Source organism: Salmo salar, chromosome 23 (genome assembly GCF_965601325.2).
Source record: "Salmo salar chromosome 23, fSalSal1, whole genome shotgun sequence".
Classification (NCBI taxonomy): Eukaryota; Metazoa; Chordata; class Actinopteri; order Salmoniformes; family Salmonidae; genus Salmo; species Salmo salar.
The window spans coordinates 970,498-987,818 of NC_138313.1; the positions used below are offsets into that span (position 1 = coordinate 970,498).

The 17,321-nt window shown below is 41.4% G+C and overlaps 1 protein-coding gene and 1 long non-coding RNA gene across 3 annotated transcripts in view; one reads left to right on the forward strand and one right to left on the reverse strand.

Moving 5' to 3' along the window:
* Positions 1–415: 415 nt before the first annotated feature.
* LOC106583873 (uncharacterized) overlaps positions 416–17,321 on the forward strand; it is a 31,342-nt gene continuing 14,436 nt past the window's right edge. Inside the window, exons 1-3 of the long non-coding RNA XR_014382272.1 lie at positions 416–501; positions 799–852; positions 1,270–1,369. This is a non-coding gene — a long non-coding RNA (uncharacterized LOC106583873). The remainder of the gene's footprint in view (positions 502–798; positions 853–1,269; positions 1,370–17,321) is intronic.
* The window catches only part of LOC106583874 (carnitine O-palmitoyltransferase 1, liver isoform), a 41,332-nt gene continuing 35,681 nt past the window's right edge, over positions 11,671–17,321 (reverse strand). For both annotated transcript variants that reach the window (XM_082967859.1, XM_045705886.2), the window contains exons 3-5: positions 13,885–13,998; positions 12,948–13,040; positions 11,671–12,604 (exon numbers count right to left, since the gene is read on the reverse strand). In XM_082967859.1, coding sequence (XP_082823985.1) covers positions 12,494–12,604; positions 12,948–13,040; positions 13,885–13,932 — 252 coding nt within the window. In that variant the 5' untranslated portion in view covers positions 13,933–13,998 and the 3' untranslated portion in view covers positions 11,671–12,493. The remainder of the gene's footprint in view (positions 12,605–12,947; positions 13,041–13,884; positions 13,999–17,321) is intronic.

Below are 17,321 nucleotides of genomic sequence, written 5' to 3' on the forward strand. Positions count from 1 at the left end.
TTGTCTAATAAATAAGAGACGATGGAACCCTTGTCTGTGATGTCATTCGCCATACTCAAACTGACAACTTCTTTATTCTTCCATGTGCCTCCAAAGACCTCAACATCGCAAGTAGCTGAAATATCCACAAATGCTAAATAAAACTGATTTATCCCGAGGACCTCATCAGCAAAGCTGTGTCTGCCCTAACATAGGCTACATAGTGATCCCTCTGTTGTATAGTTTTGCCAAGTAAGATCAGATCTATTGGAATAGTTTTGTTTGCAATTATGGATTATATTATGCTGTCTAATAATGTCTATTTCCCCAGGTTTTAATGTCAGAGGATGTGGGCCAGAGTTGTGTGGATGGAAAATGACAAGGAAGTAGGTGTTATTCCAGAACACTGGATCAAAGATCAAACTGTGTGGTGGCTCCCAAATAAATATTACAACGCAATAAAGGATTGGTCAACACCCACTCTGAAGTCATTTCAGCTTCTGAGAATCAAACTGACATCAGGTAAATAGCAGATACATTATAATTTGTAAAAACAACTGCTGGTTGTTAAAATTACTGTTAAATTGTTAAAACCCTCACCCCACCATTCAGAATCAAAACAGCAATGTGAAGACGTCGAAATCACGGAAGCCCTTTCCGTGATTTTGACTTCTTCACATTGCTGTTTTGAGGAGTGGAGGAGATTTCCAAGAGAAACCGAAATAATTTACAACTGGTATGTTTAAACCCACATTGACAGTTTGTGTACATTCAATTTACTTGGCATGGTATTTAATCTGTATATTGTTGTGTGTTTAGAATCGCATGAGGAATGTAATCTGCCACCTCCAGCCACTACTGCCTCCAAGTTATGTAAGTATATTAACCTGCAATGCTGATTATTAAATCGACCCCTTGTACCTAAACGCTAGCCACTGAACAACCACCTTGTCTTTTGATAGACTGGGAGGACATATTACCGTATTACTTTAACTGATCCTTTCAAATCTACAAGAGTGTGGGTAATGGGAAGATAGCCTCAATCCAGACAGAATCCCTCCATGTTGCGCCATTGTTAGAATAGTGAAACAAACGTGAAACTGAGCTGAAATAAGTATTGATTTCCAGGCTAGGGCTAGGGAGGTTAACTATGGCATGTTGTAGAATTTTAGTTTAATGTTTGGTAATGTGTTTAGGTTGTCTTTTTCCACACCAAGAAAACTTAAACGCATGACAAATGTGAGTAGAAAAAGGCTGGATCTTATTTTACACTTCCATGTTTATTTTCAGGCAAAGGACCAGAAAACCTGGGCCAATGCTACCAAGAAACAAATGGCTAAAATGCAGCACAAGCCACCAAATAATGACGGTGAGGACGACCCTTCACAGCGTAAGCCAACTACTTATTCTTGATCATTGTATTTTAGAAAGGTATTCTAATTATAAAAACAATTGGCATTGGCAATCTTTTATTGCAATAATCATCTTGGTCTCTCATATGGCTTAAACCCTGGTGTCACGCTTGTCGTAAGAATGAGGAGACCAAGGCGCAGCGTGCGTAGAGTTCCACATGTTTAATAAAGGAAACTCACCAAAACAATACAGAACAAACGAAACGTGAAGTCATGGAGTGCATAACCTGCACCTACACATAAACAAGATCCCACAACTCAAGGAGGGAAAAAGGGCTGCCTAAGTATGGTTCCCAATCAGAGACAACGATGGACAGCTGCCTCTGATTGGAAACCATACTCAGCCAAAACAAAGAAATAGAAAAACTAGATTGCCCACCCCACATCACACCCTGACCTAACCAAACTAGAGGAAAATAAACGTCTCTAAGGTCAGGGCGTGACACCTGGAGCATGAGGGCTCGAGGTCTCCTTTTGCCTTCTTAATTGAGGGATTCCCCACACCAAATTGCTGCAAACAGACGGAAGTATGAAACTCTCCATTTAGAATTATCGTTTATAGTTTGGTAAAAATGTGATTGTGTTTAGGTTGCCTTACAAATGTAAAGAAAAATGCTGGATGTTATTTTACACTTGAATGTGTTATTTTGTAAGCCTATGCAAGCCCCCACTAAAATCTGCTCCGAGGCGCCAGAAAACCTGTGCCAGTGCCACTAAGAAATGCTAAATGCTGCGCAAGCCACCAAGTGATTATAGTGAGGAGGACCCTCCACAACATAAGCCAAGCAACCCCTTATTCTCATTCTTGATCAATGTATTTGGGAAAGGTTTTCTAATTGTATCAAGAATTGCCATAATGTAGTCCAATATTTTACTGCAAAGAATCTTGAGCCTTCATGCTCCAGGGATAGGTAATGTGGGAGACTGAGGTCTTCTTCTGAATCTTCAGATGAGAGATCCCCCTCATCAAAGTGCTGCAAAGGCTCAGACCCTTTACCTCTGCAGGAAGCAAGTATGACACATTCTTTTAAAATTATTTTAATGCTATTGAAATTAAATTGTTATATTTGGAAGTGAACAAATGTAAAACTATATACAGTATTTTGATCTCCTTTGTGAGATCTGTGACCTTTTAAAGTACAGTCACTCTAGTTTGGTTGAGGAATTTGACTTCAACCTGAACGAGATGGAGGAAGATGTACTAAGCACTTGGTATTTTATTAGGATCCCCATTAGCTGTTACGAAAGCAGCAGCTATTCTTACTGGGGTCCACACAAAAACATGAAACATGACATAATGCGGAATATTAATAGACAAAAATAGCTCAAATAGGGGAGAGGAGTTGTGCCGTGAGGTGTTGCTTTATCTGTTTGTTTTTTAAACCAGGTTTGCTATTCATTTGAGCAATATGAACTGGAAGGGAGTTCCATGCAATAATGGCTCTAAGTAATACAGTACGCTTTCTTGAATTTGTTCTGGATTTGGTAGACTGTGAAAAGACCCCTGGTGGCATGTCTGGTGGGGTAAGTGTGTTTGTGTGTGTGTGTAAGTTGACTATGCAAACAATTAAGAATTTTCAACACATTCATGTTTATTATAAAAAGAAGAAGTGATGCAGTCAGTCTCTCCTCAACTCTTAGCCAAGAGAGACTGACATGCATAGTATTTACATTATCCCTCTGATTGTTAGACTACTTGTTAGATATTACTGCACGGTCGGAACTAGAAGCACAAGCATTTCGCTACACTCGCATTAACATCTGCTAACGCAACCAATGAACGTGACCAATAAAATTAGATTTGATTTACAATGAAGAGCAAGACATGCCGCTCTGTTCTGGGCCAGCTGCAGCTTAACTAGATACTTCAAGATAAGACAAAGCTAGAGCCAGTAGGCTTTTTCGAGAGTGGTGTCATAAAAGCAGAGCATCTCTTTATTACGGACAGACCTCTCCCCATCTTTGCAACCATTGAATCTATATGTTTTGACCATGCCAGTTTACAATTTAATGTAACACCAAGTAATTTAGTCTCCTCAACTTATTCAACAGCCACACCAATCATTACCAGATTCAGAAGAGTTCTAAAACATATGGAATGATTTGTACCAAATACAATGCTCTTAGTTTTAGTGATGGCCACCCATTCCAAAACAGACTGCAACTCTTTAAGGGTTTCAATGACTTCATTAGCTGTGGTTGCTGATGGGTATATGGTTGAATCATCAGCATACATGGACACACGTGCTTTGTTTAATGCCAGTGGCAGGTTATTGGTAAAAATAGAAAAGAGTAGAGGGCTTAGAGAGCTGCACTGCGGTACACCACACTTGACATGTTTGACATTAGAGAAGCTTCCATTAAAGAAAACTCTGAGTTCTAATAGATAGCTCTGAATCCATGATATGGCAGAGGTTGAAAAGCCATAACACATATGTTTTCTGAACAACAGGTTATGGTCAATAATTTCAAAGGCAGCACTGAAGTCAAACAGTACAGCTCCCACAATCTTCATATTAACAATTTCTTTCAACCAATAATCAGACATTTGTGCCAGTGCAGTACATGTTGAGTGCCCTTCTCTATAAGCATGCTGAAAGTCTGTTGTTAATTTGTTTACAAAGAAATAGCATTGTATTTAGTCAAACACTGTTTTTTCCAACAGTTTGCTAAGAGCTGGCAGCAAGCTGATAGGTCTGATGTTAGAATCAGTAAAGGCCGCTTTACCACTCTTGGGTTGCGGAAAAACTTTGGCTTCCCTCAAGGCCTGAGGAAAAAGATTTTCCTCTAGGCTCAGATTAAAGATATGACAGATAGGACTGGCTATAGAGTCAGCTACCATCCTCAGTAGCATTCAGACCCTTTACTCAGTACTTTGTTGAAGCACCTTTGGCAGCGATTACAGCCTCGAGTGTTCTTGGGTATGATGCTACAAGCTTGGCACACCTGTATCTAGGGAGTTTCTCCCATTCTTCTCTGCAGATCCTCTCAAGTTCTGTCAGGTTGGATGGGGAGCGTTGCTGCACAGCTATTTTCAGGTCTCACCAGAGATGTTTGATCGGGTTCAAGTCCGGGCTCTGGCTGGGCCACTCAAGGATATTCAGACACTTGTCCCAAAGCCACTCCTGCGTTATCTTGGTTGTATGCTTTGGGTCAATGTCCTGTTGGAAGGTGAACCTTCTCCCCAGTCTGAGAACATGAGCACTCTGGAGCAGGTTTTCATCAAGGATCTCTCTGTACCTTGCTCCGTTCATCTTTCCCACGGTCCTGACTCGTCTCCCAGTCCCTACCGCTGAAAAACATCCCCACAACATGATGCTGCCACCACCATGCTTCACTGTAGGGATGGTGCCAGGTTTCCTCCAGACATGACGCTTGGTATTCAGGCCAAAGAGTTCAATCTTGGTTTCATCAGACCAGAGAATCTTGTTTCTCATGGTCTGAGAGTCCTTTAGGTGCCGCTTGGCAGACTCCAAGCGGGATAACATGTGCCTTTTACTGAGGAGTGGCTTCCGTCTGGCCACTCTACCATAAAGGCCTGATTTGTGGCATGCTGCAGAGATGGTTGTCCTTCTGGAAGATTCTCCCATCTCCACAGAGGAACTCTGGAGCTCTGTCAGAGTGACCATCGGGTTCTTGGTCACCTCCCTAACCAAGGCCCTTCTCCCCCGATTGCTTAGTTTGACCGGGCAGCCAGCTCTAGGAAGAGTCTTAGTGGTTCCAAACTTTTTCCATTTAAGAATGATGGAGGCCACAGTGTTCTTGGGGACCTTCAAAGCTGCAGAAATGTTTTGGTACCCTTCCCCAGATCTGTCCCGGAGCTCTACGGACAATTCCTTTGACCTCATGGCTTGCTTTTTTTCTTTGACATGCACTGTCAACTCTGGGACCTTATATAGACAGGTGTGTGCCTTTCCAAATCATTACCAATCAATTTAATTTACCTCAGGTGGACTCCAATCAAGTTGTAGAAACATCTCAAGGATGATCAATGGAGAAAGGATGTACCTGAGCTCAATTTCGAGTCTCATAGCAAAGGGTCTGAATAGTTATTTACATAAGTTATTTTATTTTTATTTTTAATACATTTACAAACATTTCAACAAACCTGTTTTCACTTTGTCATTATGGGGTATTATGTGTAGATTGATGACCATTTTTTTTATTTAATCTATTTTAGAATAAGGCTGTAATGTAACAAAATGTGGAAAAGGTCAAGGGGTATGAATACTTTCAGAATGCACTGTATACAGCAATACCGCCCCCATAAGCATTCCTGTCTCTTCTATAGATGTTTTATCATTGTATTGCTACTGCTGTATCATCAAATGAACTATCTAAGTGAGTCTCAGAAATGGCTAAGATATTCATGTTATCTGATGTTAGCAAGTTATTTATTTCATAATCCTTATTTCTAAGGCTACATATATGAATATGGGCTATTTCCTGGGTAGCTTATCAGAGATAGACATAATATGGAAAAGAGAAAACAAAGCATGAGACAAAAATATACATTCAAAGATGGAACAGCAGTTTATGGAGAATGATTTTCGAAAATACATGGTGAGAAATTAAATGTTTCCTTGGTATGAGTTAAGTTACATTATATTGTAATGCATTGTAATGCACAGATATCTCAGATATCAAAGCTGGGTGGGAAAGGCATCCCAGACCGGGTGAAGAGAGCAATGGACCGGTAAACTATTACCATATTTGTTTCACTTTTAAATTAGGTAATGGTGTGTTGCTTGTAAAGTACACATTTTGCAGACGAAAAGTAAAAAGTTATATTATAGATCGTAGAAACATGTCAAACGATGTATAGAATCAATCTTTAGCATGTTTTTATCATAAATCTTCAATAATATTCAAACCGGACAATTCCTTTGTCTTTAGAAATGAAAAGGAACTCAGCTCACTCTCACGGCAGCGCGTATGACTGAGTTCATTGCATTTTTCCAGACACCTGATTCCAATAGCCCTTATTCGCTCCCCATTCACAGTAGACGCCTGAAACAATGTTTTAAAGACTGTTGACATCTAGTGGAAGCCTTAGAAAGTGCAATAGACACTGTATATTGGATAGGCAATCACTTGAATAACTACAAACCTCAGATTTCCCACTTCCTGGTTGGATTTCTTCTCAGGTTTTTGCCTGCCATATGAGTTCTGTTACACTCACAGACATCATTCAAATAGTTTTAGAAACTTCAGAGTGTTTTCTATCCAAATCTACTAATAATATGCATATATTAGCTTCTGGGCCTGAGTAGCAGGCAGTTTACTCTGGGCACGCTTTTCATCCGAACGTGAAAATACTGCTCCCTGTCCCAAACAGGCTAGAAGTGCATGTGCCAATCCCAGAGTGGATACATTTGATATCTAAAGCAACATTTTCACATCAGTAGAGTTTTGTTTTTTATTCTGTACATGGGAATTTAACCCCTGCAAAAAAACATGCGGCCTACAGGCCAAAACCGTCCTGCAAGTAATTATTTTGACCCCCAAAAAAGCTAGGAATTCAGGAATTCAGCTAAAAAAATGTGTTTAATTTAGGAAATCTGTTCTCAAGTATTCCCATGAATGAAAAGAGACGCCATTGTGTCTCAATGTAATCAAGGTATGACATTTTTATTTTCTAATACAATCGGGGGCTTAGATGTGGTTGGTCAGTTTGCAATGTAGACCTACCTACACATTATTATAATTAGGTTCCAGCCCCCCGACCATTCGCTCCAACAAAAACCGATCTGCGCGTTAATCTAGTTACATAAAAGCCTACCCCTGGTATAATAGACAATTACATTTATGATATGTGGAAAATGATATTATTAACTAGCCTATAACAATTACACAGATATTGGCATGGAAAAACAGAAATAGATCGAATATCAGCAACACCTTACCTTTTTGTGTCTGATCTAGATGTCGTACAAGCGCGCATTTTGACCTTACTTTCACTTTTGTAGACTACAGCGTTTTTGTAGCCTGTGCTGCCGCCCCGGCCCTCCTCTTCCCCCTAAATGTCCCACTTGGACATTCTAGGGACTTATGATGTCCCCCGGACAGTCTGCATTGAAACCTCAGACTCTAATAGCTCCACTAGGCTACATTCACATATCGCAGACGGAATATGATGTTATTGGAGTTCAAATCCAGCGTTATAAACCGAAGTAGACATTGCTAACCTCCCCGCTAATATATCAACTAGTGAAAATAATCGGCTAAAGACGCCTGCTTAAATGCCATTCGCAGAATCGCAGTTCAGGTCTTTTGCTGTCCGTGCAGGGGGCTGTAAATTCAGAGCTGAAAAAGCTACACGTGGTGGCCTCGATAGCATTAGTAAGTTTCCGCAAGGGTCAATAATGCATGAAAACCACACGGAATTATGAAATCTTTCAATGTTATTATTTTGAATGTCTCTGAATGTTATTTTGCATGTTATTTTGGCATTTAATACGTGTCACATATCAGTTTGCAAACAATGTAAAAAAAATATATATATACACTACCATTCAAAAGTTTGGGGTCACTTAGAAATGTCCTTGTTTTTGAAAAAAAGCAACAACAAAAAAAGTATATTAAAATAACATAAAACTGATCAGAAATACAGTGTAGACATTGTTAACGTTGTAAAGGACTATTGTAGCTGGAAACGGCTGATTTTGAATGGAATATCTATAGAGGCGTACAGAGGCCCATTATCAGCTACCATCACTCCTGTGTTCCAATGGCATGTTGTGTTAGCTAATCCAAGTTTATCATCTTAAAAGGCTAATTGATCATTAGAAATTATTTGCAATTATGTTAGCACAACTGAAAACTGTTGTACAAATTATAGAAGCAATAAAACTGGCCTTCTACTACTAGTTGTAGGGTGCCGTCTTTCGGATGGGACGTTAAACGGGTGTCCTGACTCTCTGAGGTCATTAAAGATCCCATTGCACTTAACATAAGAGTAGGGGTGTTAACCTCGGTGTCCTGGCTAAATTCCCAATCTGGCCCTCATACCATCACGGCCACCTAATCATCCCCAGCTTACAATTGGCTCATTCATCCCCCTCCTCTCCCCTGAAACTATTCCCCAGGTCATTGCTGTAAATGAGAGTGTGTTCTCAGTCAACTTACCTGGTAAAATAACTAAATAAATAAAATAGTTGAGTATCTGGAGCACCAGCATTTGTGGGTTCAATTACAGGCTCAAAATGGCCAGAAACAAATAACTTTCTTCTGAAACTCAGTCTATTCTTGTTCTGACAAATGAAGGCTATTCCATGCAAGAAATTGCCAAGAATCTGAAGATCTGGTACAATGCTGTGTACTACTCCCTTCACAGAACAGCGCAAACTGTCTCTAACCAGAAAAGAAAGAGGAGTGGGTGGCCCCGGTGCACAACTGAGCAAAAGGACAAGTACATTAGTGTCTAGTTTGAGAAACAAACACCTCTTAAGTCCTCAACTGGCAGCTTCATTAAATAGTACCCACAAAACACCAGTCTCAACATCAACAGTGAAGTGGCGACTCCGGGATGCTGGCTTTCTTGGCAGAGTTGCAAAGAAAAAGCCATATCTCAAAGTGGACAATAAAAAGAAAAGATTAAGATGGGCAAAAGAACAGACACTGGACAGAGAAACTCTGCCTAGAAGACCAGCATCCCGGAGTCGCCTCTTCACTGTTGACGTTGAGACTGGTGTTTTGCGGGTACTATTTAATGAAGCTGCCAGTTGAGGACTTGTGAGGCGCCACTGATTATGACATCTGTCTGGGGAGCAACTTCTCTGGTGACAAAAGTTAACAAATATCTTCATACTAGAGGAAGATATGGAGTGGAGATGCATGGGTGCTTTTTGATATCACAACATCTACCCCAATCACTTCGAAATCATCTTAGTTTGGAGCAGCTGTGTGTCCACGGCAGCTCATGCACGCTCAAGGAATGATATACACACAGAATCATACTCACAGGGAAAATCACAACACAGAACCAATTAATTTGTTGCATTTTTGTTTATAGGCAGGATGGCAACATGTTGATTCATAGATTAAAAAAAAAAATGTAATGCCTGCATGTTCCTGCAGTGTGTTTTTGGATACACCATTGCTACTGCCAAAACCAGCAACTGGCTCTAGGTTCTCGTTCTTTTTTACCTGCAAAGTTTAGGGTCAATTCCCCCTTAACAATACCACCACCAGTGAGTGCTGTCAATTCAAGGGAATTGATTCAGGCCTATATCTGGTTGGTAAATGTAGACCTGTCATTCAACTAGACCACTGGGCTGTTCAATTCCGGTCCAGGAGGGCCAAAATGCTTCTGGTTTTTAATTGCACTCACCTGGTGTCCCAGGTCTGAATCAGTCCCCGATTAGAAGGAGAAGATGAAACCCAGAAGTGATTTGGCCCTCCAGGAACAACATTGAATAGCCCTGATAGGGCATTGCTCCAATCCAAGACTTGAAACTCAGCCCTTCTTCTGAGCTGAAATTGCCTCCCAACCAATCATTTCTGGATTTTCTTAAATCAGCAGCCAAGACAGCAGTCAACTTTGTCACAAACAGTACCTACTAGGCCATGAAAAGTATTTAATTCATACTACCATTACCATTGGTTAAAGGCATTTTCACAGTCACGTTTACATTTAAATAATTCTTAATATGCAAAATGACAGACAATATGAGCATCCTACTTACTATACATAGAACAAACAAAAAACATGGATTACGTTCCATCCACCTAGGATCTGAGCAACACATAGGCTACCAGTGTTTCCCATTCCTGTTCCTGGTGATTAGTTTCTTTGCCCTAGCACTGACACACTGGACTCAACGAATCATCAAGTGATTTGTTGAATCAGGTGTGTTAGTGCTAGGGCAAGAACAGCAGCAGTTGTTGTAGCTAGCTAGCATGCTAACATTATTCAGCTAGCTATCTTGCTAACCTTATCTATCTAGTTAATGTTATCTGTTGCTGTTTTTTGTTGTTGTACTACACCAGTAGTCAGTTACTGTAGCTTTATGGCTGGAGCTGGATTTGTCATGAGCATTAATTTAGGGAAAACTCCGCCACTGATCTTTGACACCGCCATCTATCGTTACCTCAAGTCTTGGCATCTTCCACAAATTGCGGCCAAGAATCCGCCATAAAAACAGTTACAGAGAACAATATGAAGTTACGGTAATATGTATAACTATTTAAAGATAGCTGATATGCATTTTTTTACATTGTAATGGACACAGTGCAACCTTTGGTACAGTAGGTAGGATGCTGGCAGGTATTGGCAGGGGTACAGCAAAACCAAGTCAGTACATACTTATGGTTCTCACAGGGGAATTGCAATGATAGGCTACAATGACTTTGCTTATGATCATGTACGCCACAAATTACATGTAACTGTAAGTTCCTTGAATTTTCTTTCGCTGGTGCCTTTTCATTATCTGGATAGACACTTGTGGTTTCTAGCTAACGTTACACCAATCAAAGCAGTGGAGCTGTGTAGTAAAGCATAACTTTAGTGGTCAAAACCATTCAGAAACGGGGGGAGCGGGTTTGCAAAATGCCATCATATCACGCATTTATACCATTTACAAAATGGTCAAATATATATTTTAAATACAGACTAGCTACAAAAACAAGTAAACATTTACAAATTATCCAATCCGATTATAATTTTCTGGTAAACAAAAACATACATTTGCACCCCCCATTTTAATTTGCTTCATCAGGCGGCGAAGTGGACACAAGGCTGTTTGGCTCATCTCAGTCACGAAGAGGAATAACTTTGCAGCGGGTTCTGATGAATAAACAATGCCATGCTGGTGGGTGATAACATTTAAATAAAACCCAGCCCTGAAATGAAACGTAGGCTGAAAATAATTAGTATGTTATATCATAGGAAAAACATTGCATTTACATGGATTTGCATGAAGTGGACAGTTCAGATTTGTCACTTCAAGCCCAAATATATAATGCTTTGACTATAACGATGACTTGTTGACTTAAATTGTTGTGTAACATCATGGGTAAGCGCTGGCCATTTGAACTCGAAAAAGTGGATTTCTACTGGTGAAGGTATTTAAGAACAAAAATTAACCTCGCCTGTAATCAAGAGTAGTTGTGCTGATCTAGGATCATGTACATCCATGTCCATATACTCTTATTAATTATGATCTAAAAGGCAAAACTGTCCCTAGATCAACACTACTAATCTGAAATGCTTAATGAATACGAGCCTGGAGATGATCCCAATCCAAATAATAATAAGATATCCTGGACAGGGTTTGGATCAATTCAAAAGTGATTTATTTATTAAAATACAAAAAGAGAAAATGTAATTAAATAACATTCTTCTTCTTCTCTTATGTATTGAGAAATCATTGAAAAATCTAATGCAATTGCTTTTAATCACTGAATTGGAATATTTATTTACTTCCTGAATTGACTGAATTGGAATTGACCCCAACCCTGCTCCTGATATCACATCCTAATGATGTTCACTGCAGCCGACCCATTCAGTTAGAGAGCTACATTGACTCGAGAATAATTCAACCAAAATTACAAGTTCTTTAAACTTCCACTGCTGCTCCTATAGCTTTATTTTTTAACTAGGGAAGTCTTTTTGAGGCAAACTTAAAGGACTTTTCAATAAAATATTACAATAATAAACATGACTCTTTCCAACAGTAGTTCACATTCAAAATGATAAAAAAGAAAAGCCATAATGTTGGGTTCATAAAAGAAAAACAAGAAAAGTTATTGCCTACCTCTGACCTATGTTCTCTCTATGGGGGTAACCTCCACTCCTTCTCTTCTCTTTTTGTGGAGATTTATCCCTCACTTTCTCATCCCTCCTTCCCTTGCTCTCTGCCTCACCCTTGTTAGTTCCCTTGCTCCCTATTGCACTTCTCCACCTCTTCACCTCTCTCTCCCTCCATCCACCCCTCCATCGCTGAGCAGGAGGGAACATATCATTTTCAGAATTCATCATTCCATCACACTGAATCTCTTAGGGCTTTCTTTATACACAACCACGCTCAATAGAATATTATCCTACTATGAAAAAACAAAGCGACCCCTTAGCCCTATGGTCCCTTCCTCCCTGTAAGTGTTCACTGCCGTTTCTTGTCCTGGGCCTGTGGGTTCTTGGTCTTAGCTGGGGTAAGCACAGAGAGGAGGTCCAGTAGAGCACGACTGATCTGTGCCCCGAACCAGTGTGAGTCCTGAGAGAGAGAAAGAGGAGATACAATGATTTGACTTGGTTTATTTCTGAAGAGTTAAAAAGATGGAGAGAGAGAGGAAGAGAGACAGATTTTGATTTGACTTATTTGGGGGGGTGGGGGTTAAAGACTTGTACAGATAGAAGGTAGGGAGGGAGATGGGGATGGATACAGTAGATAGAGAAAGGGAGATGTGAGAGTGGGGGGTTCTTTGTAAAGGCGCATTCATAATGTTCAGCATGCATGATTTGTGTCCGTTTAAATGTACCACTTGTCAAAGTTTCCATTTGCTATATTCACGTTAACATCTGTCACCAATACATGCGAGTGTATAATACACACTAACCGTCTCAGAGAAAGAGTGCTTGCAGGATACATGGTAGTTGATCATGTCCTCTCCTATGATAATGTACGACACTCCGTAGCCATCGTCTGCCACCTGGAACAGAGTAACCGTAGTTTCCGGACTATTAAGCGCACCTGAATATAAGCCGCACCCACTGAATTAAAAAAAAAATATTATTTTGAACGTAAATAAGCTGCACATGCCTACCGGTACATTGAAACAAATTAACTTTACACAGGCTTAACGAAACACGGCTTGTAACAAAAATAAATAGGCTTTAACGAAACACGGCTTGTAACAAAAAATAAAAAATTAGCAGTAAGCTTTAGTTGTCTTTTTGCACTGAGTCAATTCCTCACGCTGCTGTTTCCAACGTCTTATCATCGACTCATTAAGACCAAGCTCCCGTGCAGCAGCTCTATTTCCTTTTCCAACAGCCAGATCAATCGCCTTCAACTTGAAAGCTGCATCATATGCATTTCTCCGTGTCTTTGCCATGATGAGGGTGACAAAATGACTACCGTAATTAGTTTGAGAGCGCTCGATTTAATCTAAACAGTAAACAAAAAAGTTGTTTGACCTTAACCTGTTCGGCAATTTCATTGGTCTAATGAAAGCTTCATGCCGCCAAAAAACTGAGCACGTCACAGAATGTGTTTTTTTGAAGAAAAAAAAAATGTTAAAGCGGGAAAAATCCATATATTAGCCGCGTCATTGTTTAAGCCGCGAGGTTCAAAGTGTGAGAAAAAAGTTGCGGCTTATAGTCCGGAATTTACGGTAAGTGGGAAAAGTAGCACTTTGTCTGTCTGCATAGGGGTGTGTGTGTGTGTGTGTACTCACAGGGCCAAAGCCTCCCCCAGGTAGCTGAAGTCTGGGTAGAGGTGTGTGTGTGTGTGTGTGTGTGTGTGTGTCTGGGTCAAGGTGTTTGTTTACTCACAGGGCTGAAACCTCCACCCAGGGATATAAAGTCTGGGTGGTTCTTCATGTCAAACAGCTCCAACTGCTGAACCGGAATCTGACAGGTGGAGAGACGCCAGGGCTCCGACAACACCTAGATGGACAGACACACAGAAGGATCAGTTAGACAACTCAACACTACACCTCTAGTATTACTGAGATATATATATATATATATACTGCTCAAAAAAATAAAGGGAACACTTAAACAACACATCCTAGATCTGAATAAAAGAAATAATCTTATGAAATACTTTTTTCTTTACATAGTTGAATGTGCTGACAACAAAATCACACAAAAATAATCAATGCAAATCCAATTTATCAACCCATGGAGGTCTGGATTTGGAGTCACACTCAAAATTAAAGTGGAAAACCACACTACAGGCTGATCCAACTTTGATGTAATGTCCTTAAAACAAGTCAAAATGAGGCTCAGTAGTGTGTGTGGCCTCCACGTGCCTGTATGACCTCCCTACAACGCCTGGGTATGCTCCTGATGAGGTGGGGGATGGTCTCCTGAGGGATCTCCTCCCAGACCTGGACTAAAGCATCTGCCAACTCCTGGACAGTCTGTGGTGCAACGTGGCGTTGGTGGATGGAGCGAGACATGATGTCCCAGATGTGCTCAATTGGATTCAGGTCTGGGGAACGGGCGGGCCAGTCCATAGCATCAATGCCTTCCTCTTGCAGGAACTGCTGACACACTCCAGCCACATGAGGTCTAGCATTGTCTTGCATTAGGAGGAACCCAGGGCCAACCGCACCAGCATATGGTCTCACAAGGGTCTGAGGATCTCATCTCTGTACCTAATGGCAGTCAGGCTACCTCTGGCGAGCACATGGAGGGCTGTGCGGCCCCCCAAAGAAATGCCACCCCACACCATGACTGACCCACCACCAAACCGGTCATGCTGGAGGATGTTGCAGGCAGCAGAACGTTCTCCACGGCGTCTCCAGACTCTGTCACGTCTGTCACATGTGCTCAGTGTGAACCTGCTTTCATCTGTGAAGAGCACAGGGCGCCAGTGGCGAATTTGCCAATCTTGGTGTTCTCTGGCAAATGCAAAACGTCCTGCACGGTGTTGGGCTGTAAGCACAACCCCCACCTGTGGACGTCGGGCCCTCATACCACCCTCATGGAGTCTGTTTCTGACCGTTTGAGCAGACACATGCACATTTGTGGCCTGCTGGAGGTCATTTTGCAGGGCTCTGGCAGTGCTCCTCCTGCTCCTCCTTGCACAAAGGCGGAAGTAGCGGTCCTGCTGCTGGGTTGTTGCCCTCCTACGGCCTCCTCCACGTCTCCTGATGTACTGGCCTGTCTCCTGGTAGCGCCTCCATGCTCTGGACACTACGCTGACAGACACAGCAAACCTTCTTGCCACAGCTCGCATTGATGTGCCATCCTGGATGAGCTGCACTACCTGAGCCACTTGTGTGGGTTGTAGACTCCGTCTCATGCTACCACTAGAGTGAAAGCACCGCCAGCATTCAAAAGTGACCAAAACATCAGCCAGGAAGCATAGGAACTGAGAAGTGGTCTGTGGTCCCCACCTGCAGAACCACTCCTTTATTGGGGGTGTCTTGCTAATTGCCTATAATTTCCACCTGTTGTCTATTCCATTTGCACAACAGCATGTGACATTTATTGTCAATCAGTGTTGCTTCCTAAGTGGACAGTTTGATTTCACAGAAGTGTGATTGACTTGGAGTTACATTGTGTTGTTTAAGTGTTCCCTTTATTTTTTTGAGCAGTGTATATATATATATGCCATTTATAGCCTGGTTCTTCTCTAGGTTTCTTCCTAGGTTTTGGCCTTTCTAGGGAGTTTTTCCTTGCCACCATGCTTCTACACCTATATTGCTTGCTGTTTGGGGTTTTAGGCTGGGTTTCTGTACAGCACTTTGTGATATCAGCTGATGTAAGAAGGGCTATATAAATAAATTTGATTTGATTTAGCAGACACTTTTAACCAAAGCGAAGTCATGCGTGTATACATTTTTTTTCTAAGTATGGGTGGTCCGGGAATCGAACCCACTATCTTATTAGACACTACAGGCTCTTGACAGAACCTGACACACACACACACACACACACGGGCCCAATTAATGCAGGGGCTGAAGTTTTGGAACCTCTTTACTTCGCAATTTGACCGTTAAGCTCATGGGTACACTAGCAATGACTGCCAGTACTGACTTGAATGGGAACTGCCATCTATGGATTATATTTCTATGGTTGTTTGCAGCTGTCAAGTTTGCCTTTCTCAAACTTGCAAATACAACCGTGGGAAAAACGTACAGTTTGGAAAGTAAATGCCTACTGCTGAAAAGAGAAGATTAATTTGTCTGTAGAATCAATAGAAATTGTTTTTTTTCTCAACAACTTCCAATTTTGAGCAAATAGAAGCATTATTTTTCAAAGTAGCTTATCTTGAGATAGGCTATTGCCACGACGAGCGCAAAGGCCATCATCGGTGAGTAGCCTAGTGATAAGGGAATCTATATGTTTAAAGATAATGATTAAATAATTCCACCCTGAAACCTAACTATTAGTGATTATTAGTTTATGTAGCACGTATAATGAATGATTAAAAGTACTAAATGTAAGTCCAATAAGGTTTGGTAGAGATGTGGGGGATAAAAATGTGTGTATGTCTAAGAAAATACCGAGAACATTTCAACTGTGGTTGACCCGACCTAGCTAGAACTCTGAGAAACATATAGGACAGGGAGTACTTCTCAAGGTTCCTCTAATCTCGAGGGAATGGAACAGACAGCGCAGGGTAGTGATAAACAGTGGTGAGGACTCTGGGGAGGCATACATCCCACCTACTATTCGTGTGTATGTATGTGCGTATGGAAAGGCACACACCTGTCTATATAAAGGTCCCATAGTTGGCAGTGCATGTCAGAGCAAAAACCAAGCCATGAGGTTGAAGGAATTGTTCGTAGAGCTCAGAGAGAGGATTGTGTTGAGGAACAGATCTGGAGAAGGGTACCAAAACATTTCTGCAGATAAACGGAGCAAAGTACAGAGAGATCCTTGATGAAAACCTGCTCCAGAGTGCTCAGGAACTCAGACTGGGGTGAAGGTTCACCTTCCAACAGAACAACGACCCTAAGCACACAGCCAAGACAACGCAGGAGTGGCTTCGGGACAAGTCTCAATGTCCTTGAGTGGCCCAGCCAGAGCCCGGACTTGAACCCAATCTACTGTAACATCTCTGGAGAGACCTGAAAATGGCTGTGCAGCGACGCTCCCCATCCAACCTGACAGAGCTTGAGAGGATCTGCAAAGAAGAAAATGGGAGAAACTCGCCAAATACAGGTGTGCCAAGCTTGTAGCGTCATACCCAAGAAGAGTCTTCTTGGGTATGACGCTGTAAGGCTGTAATCGCTGCCAAAGGTGCTTCAACA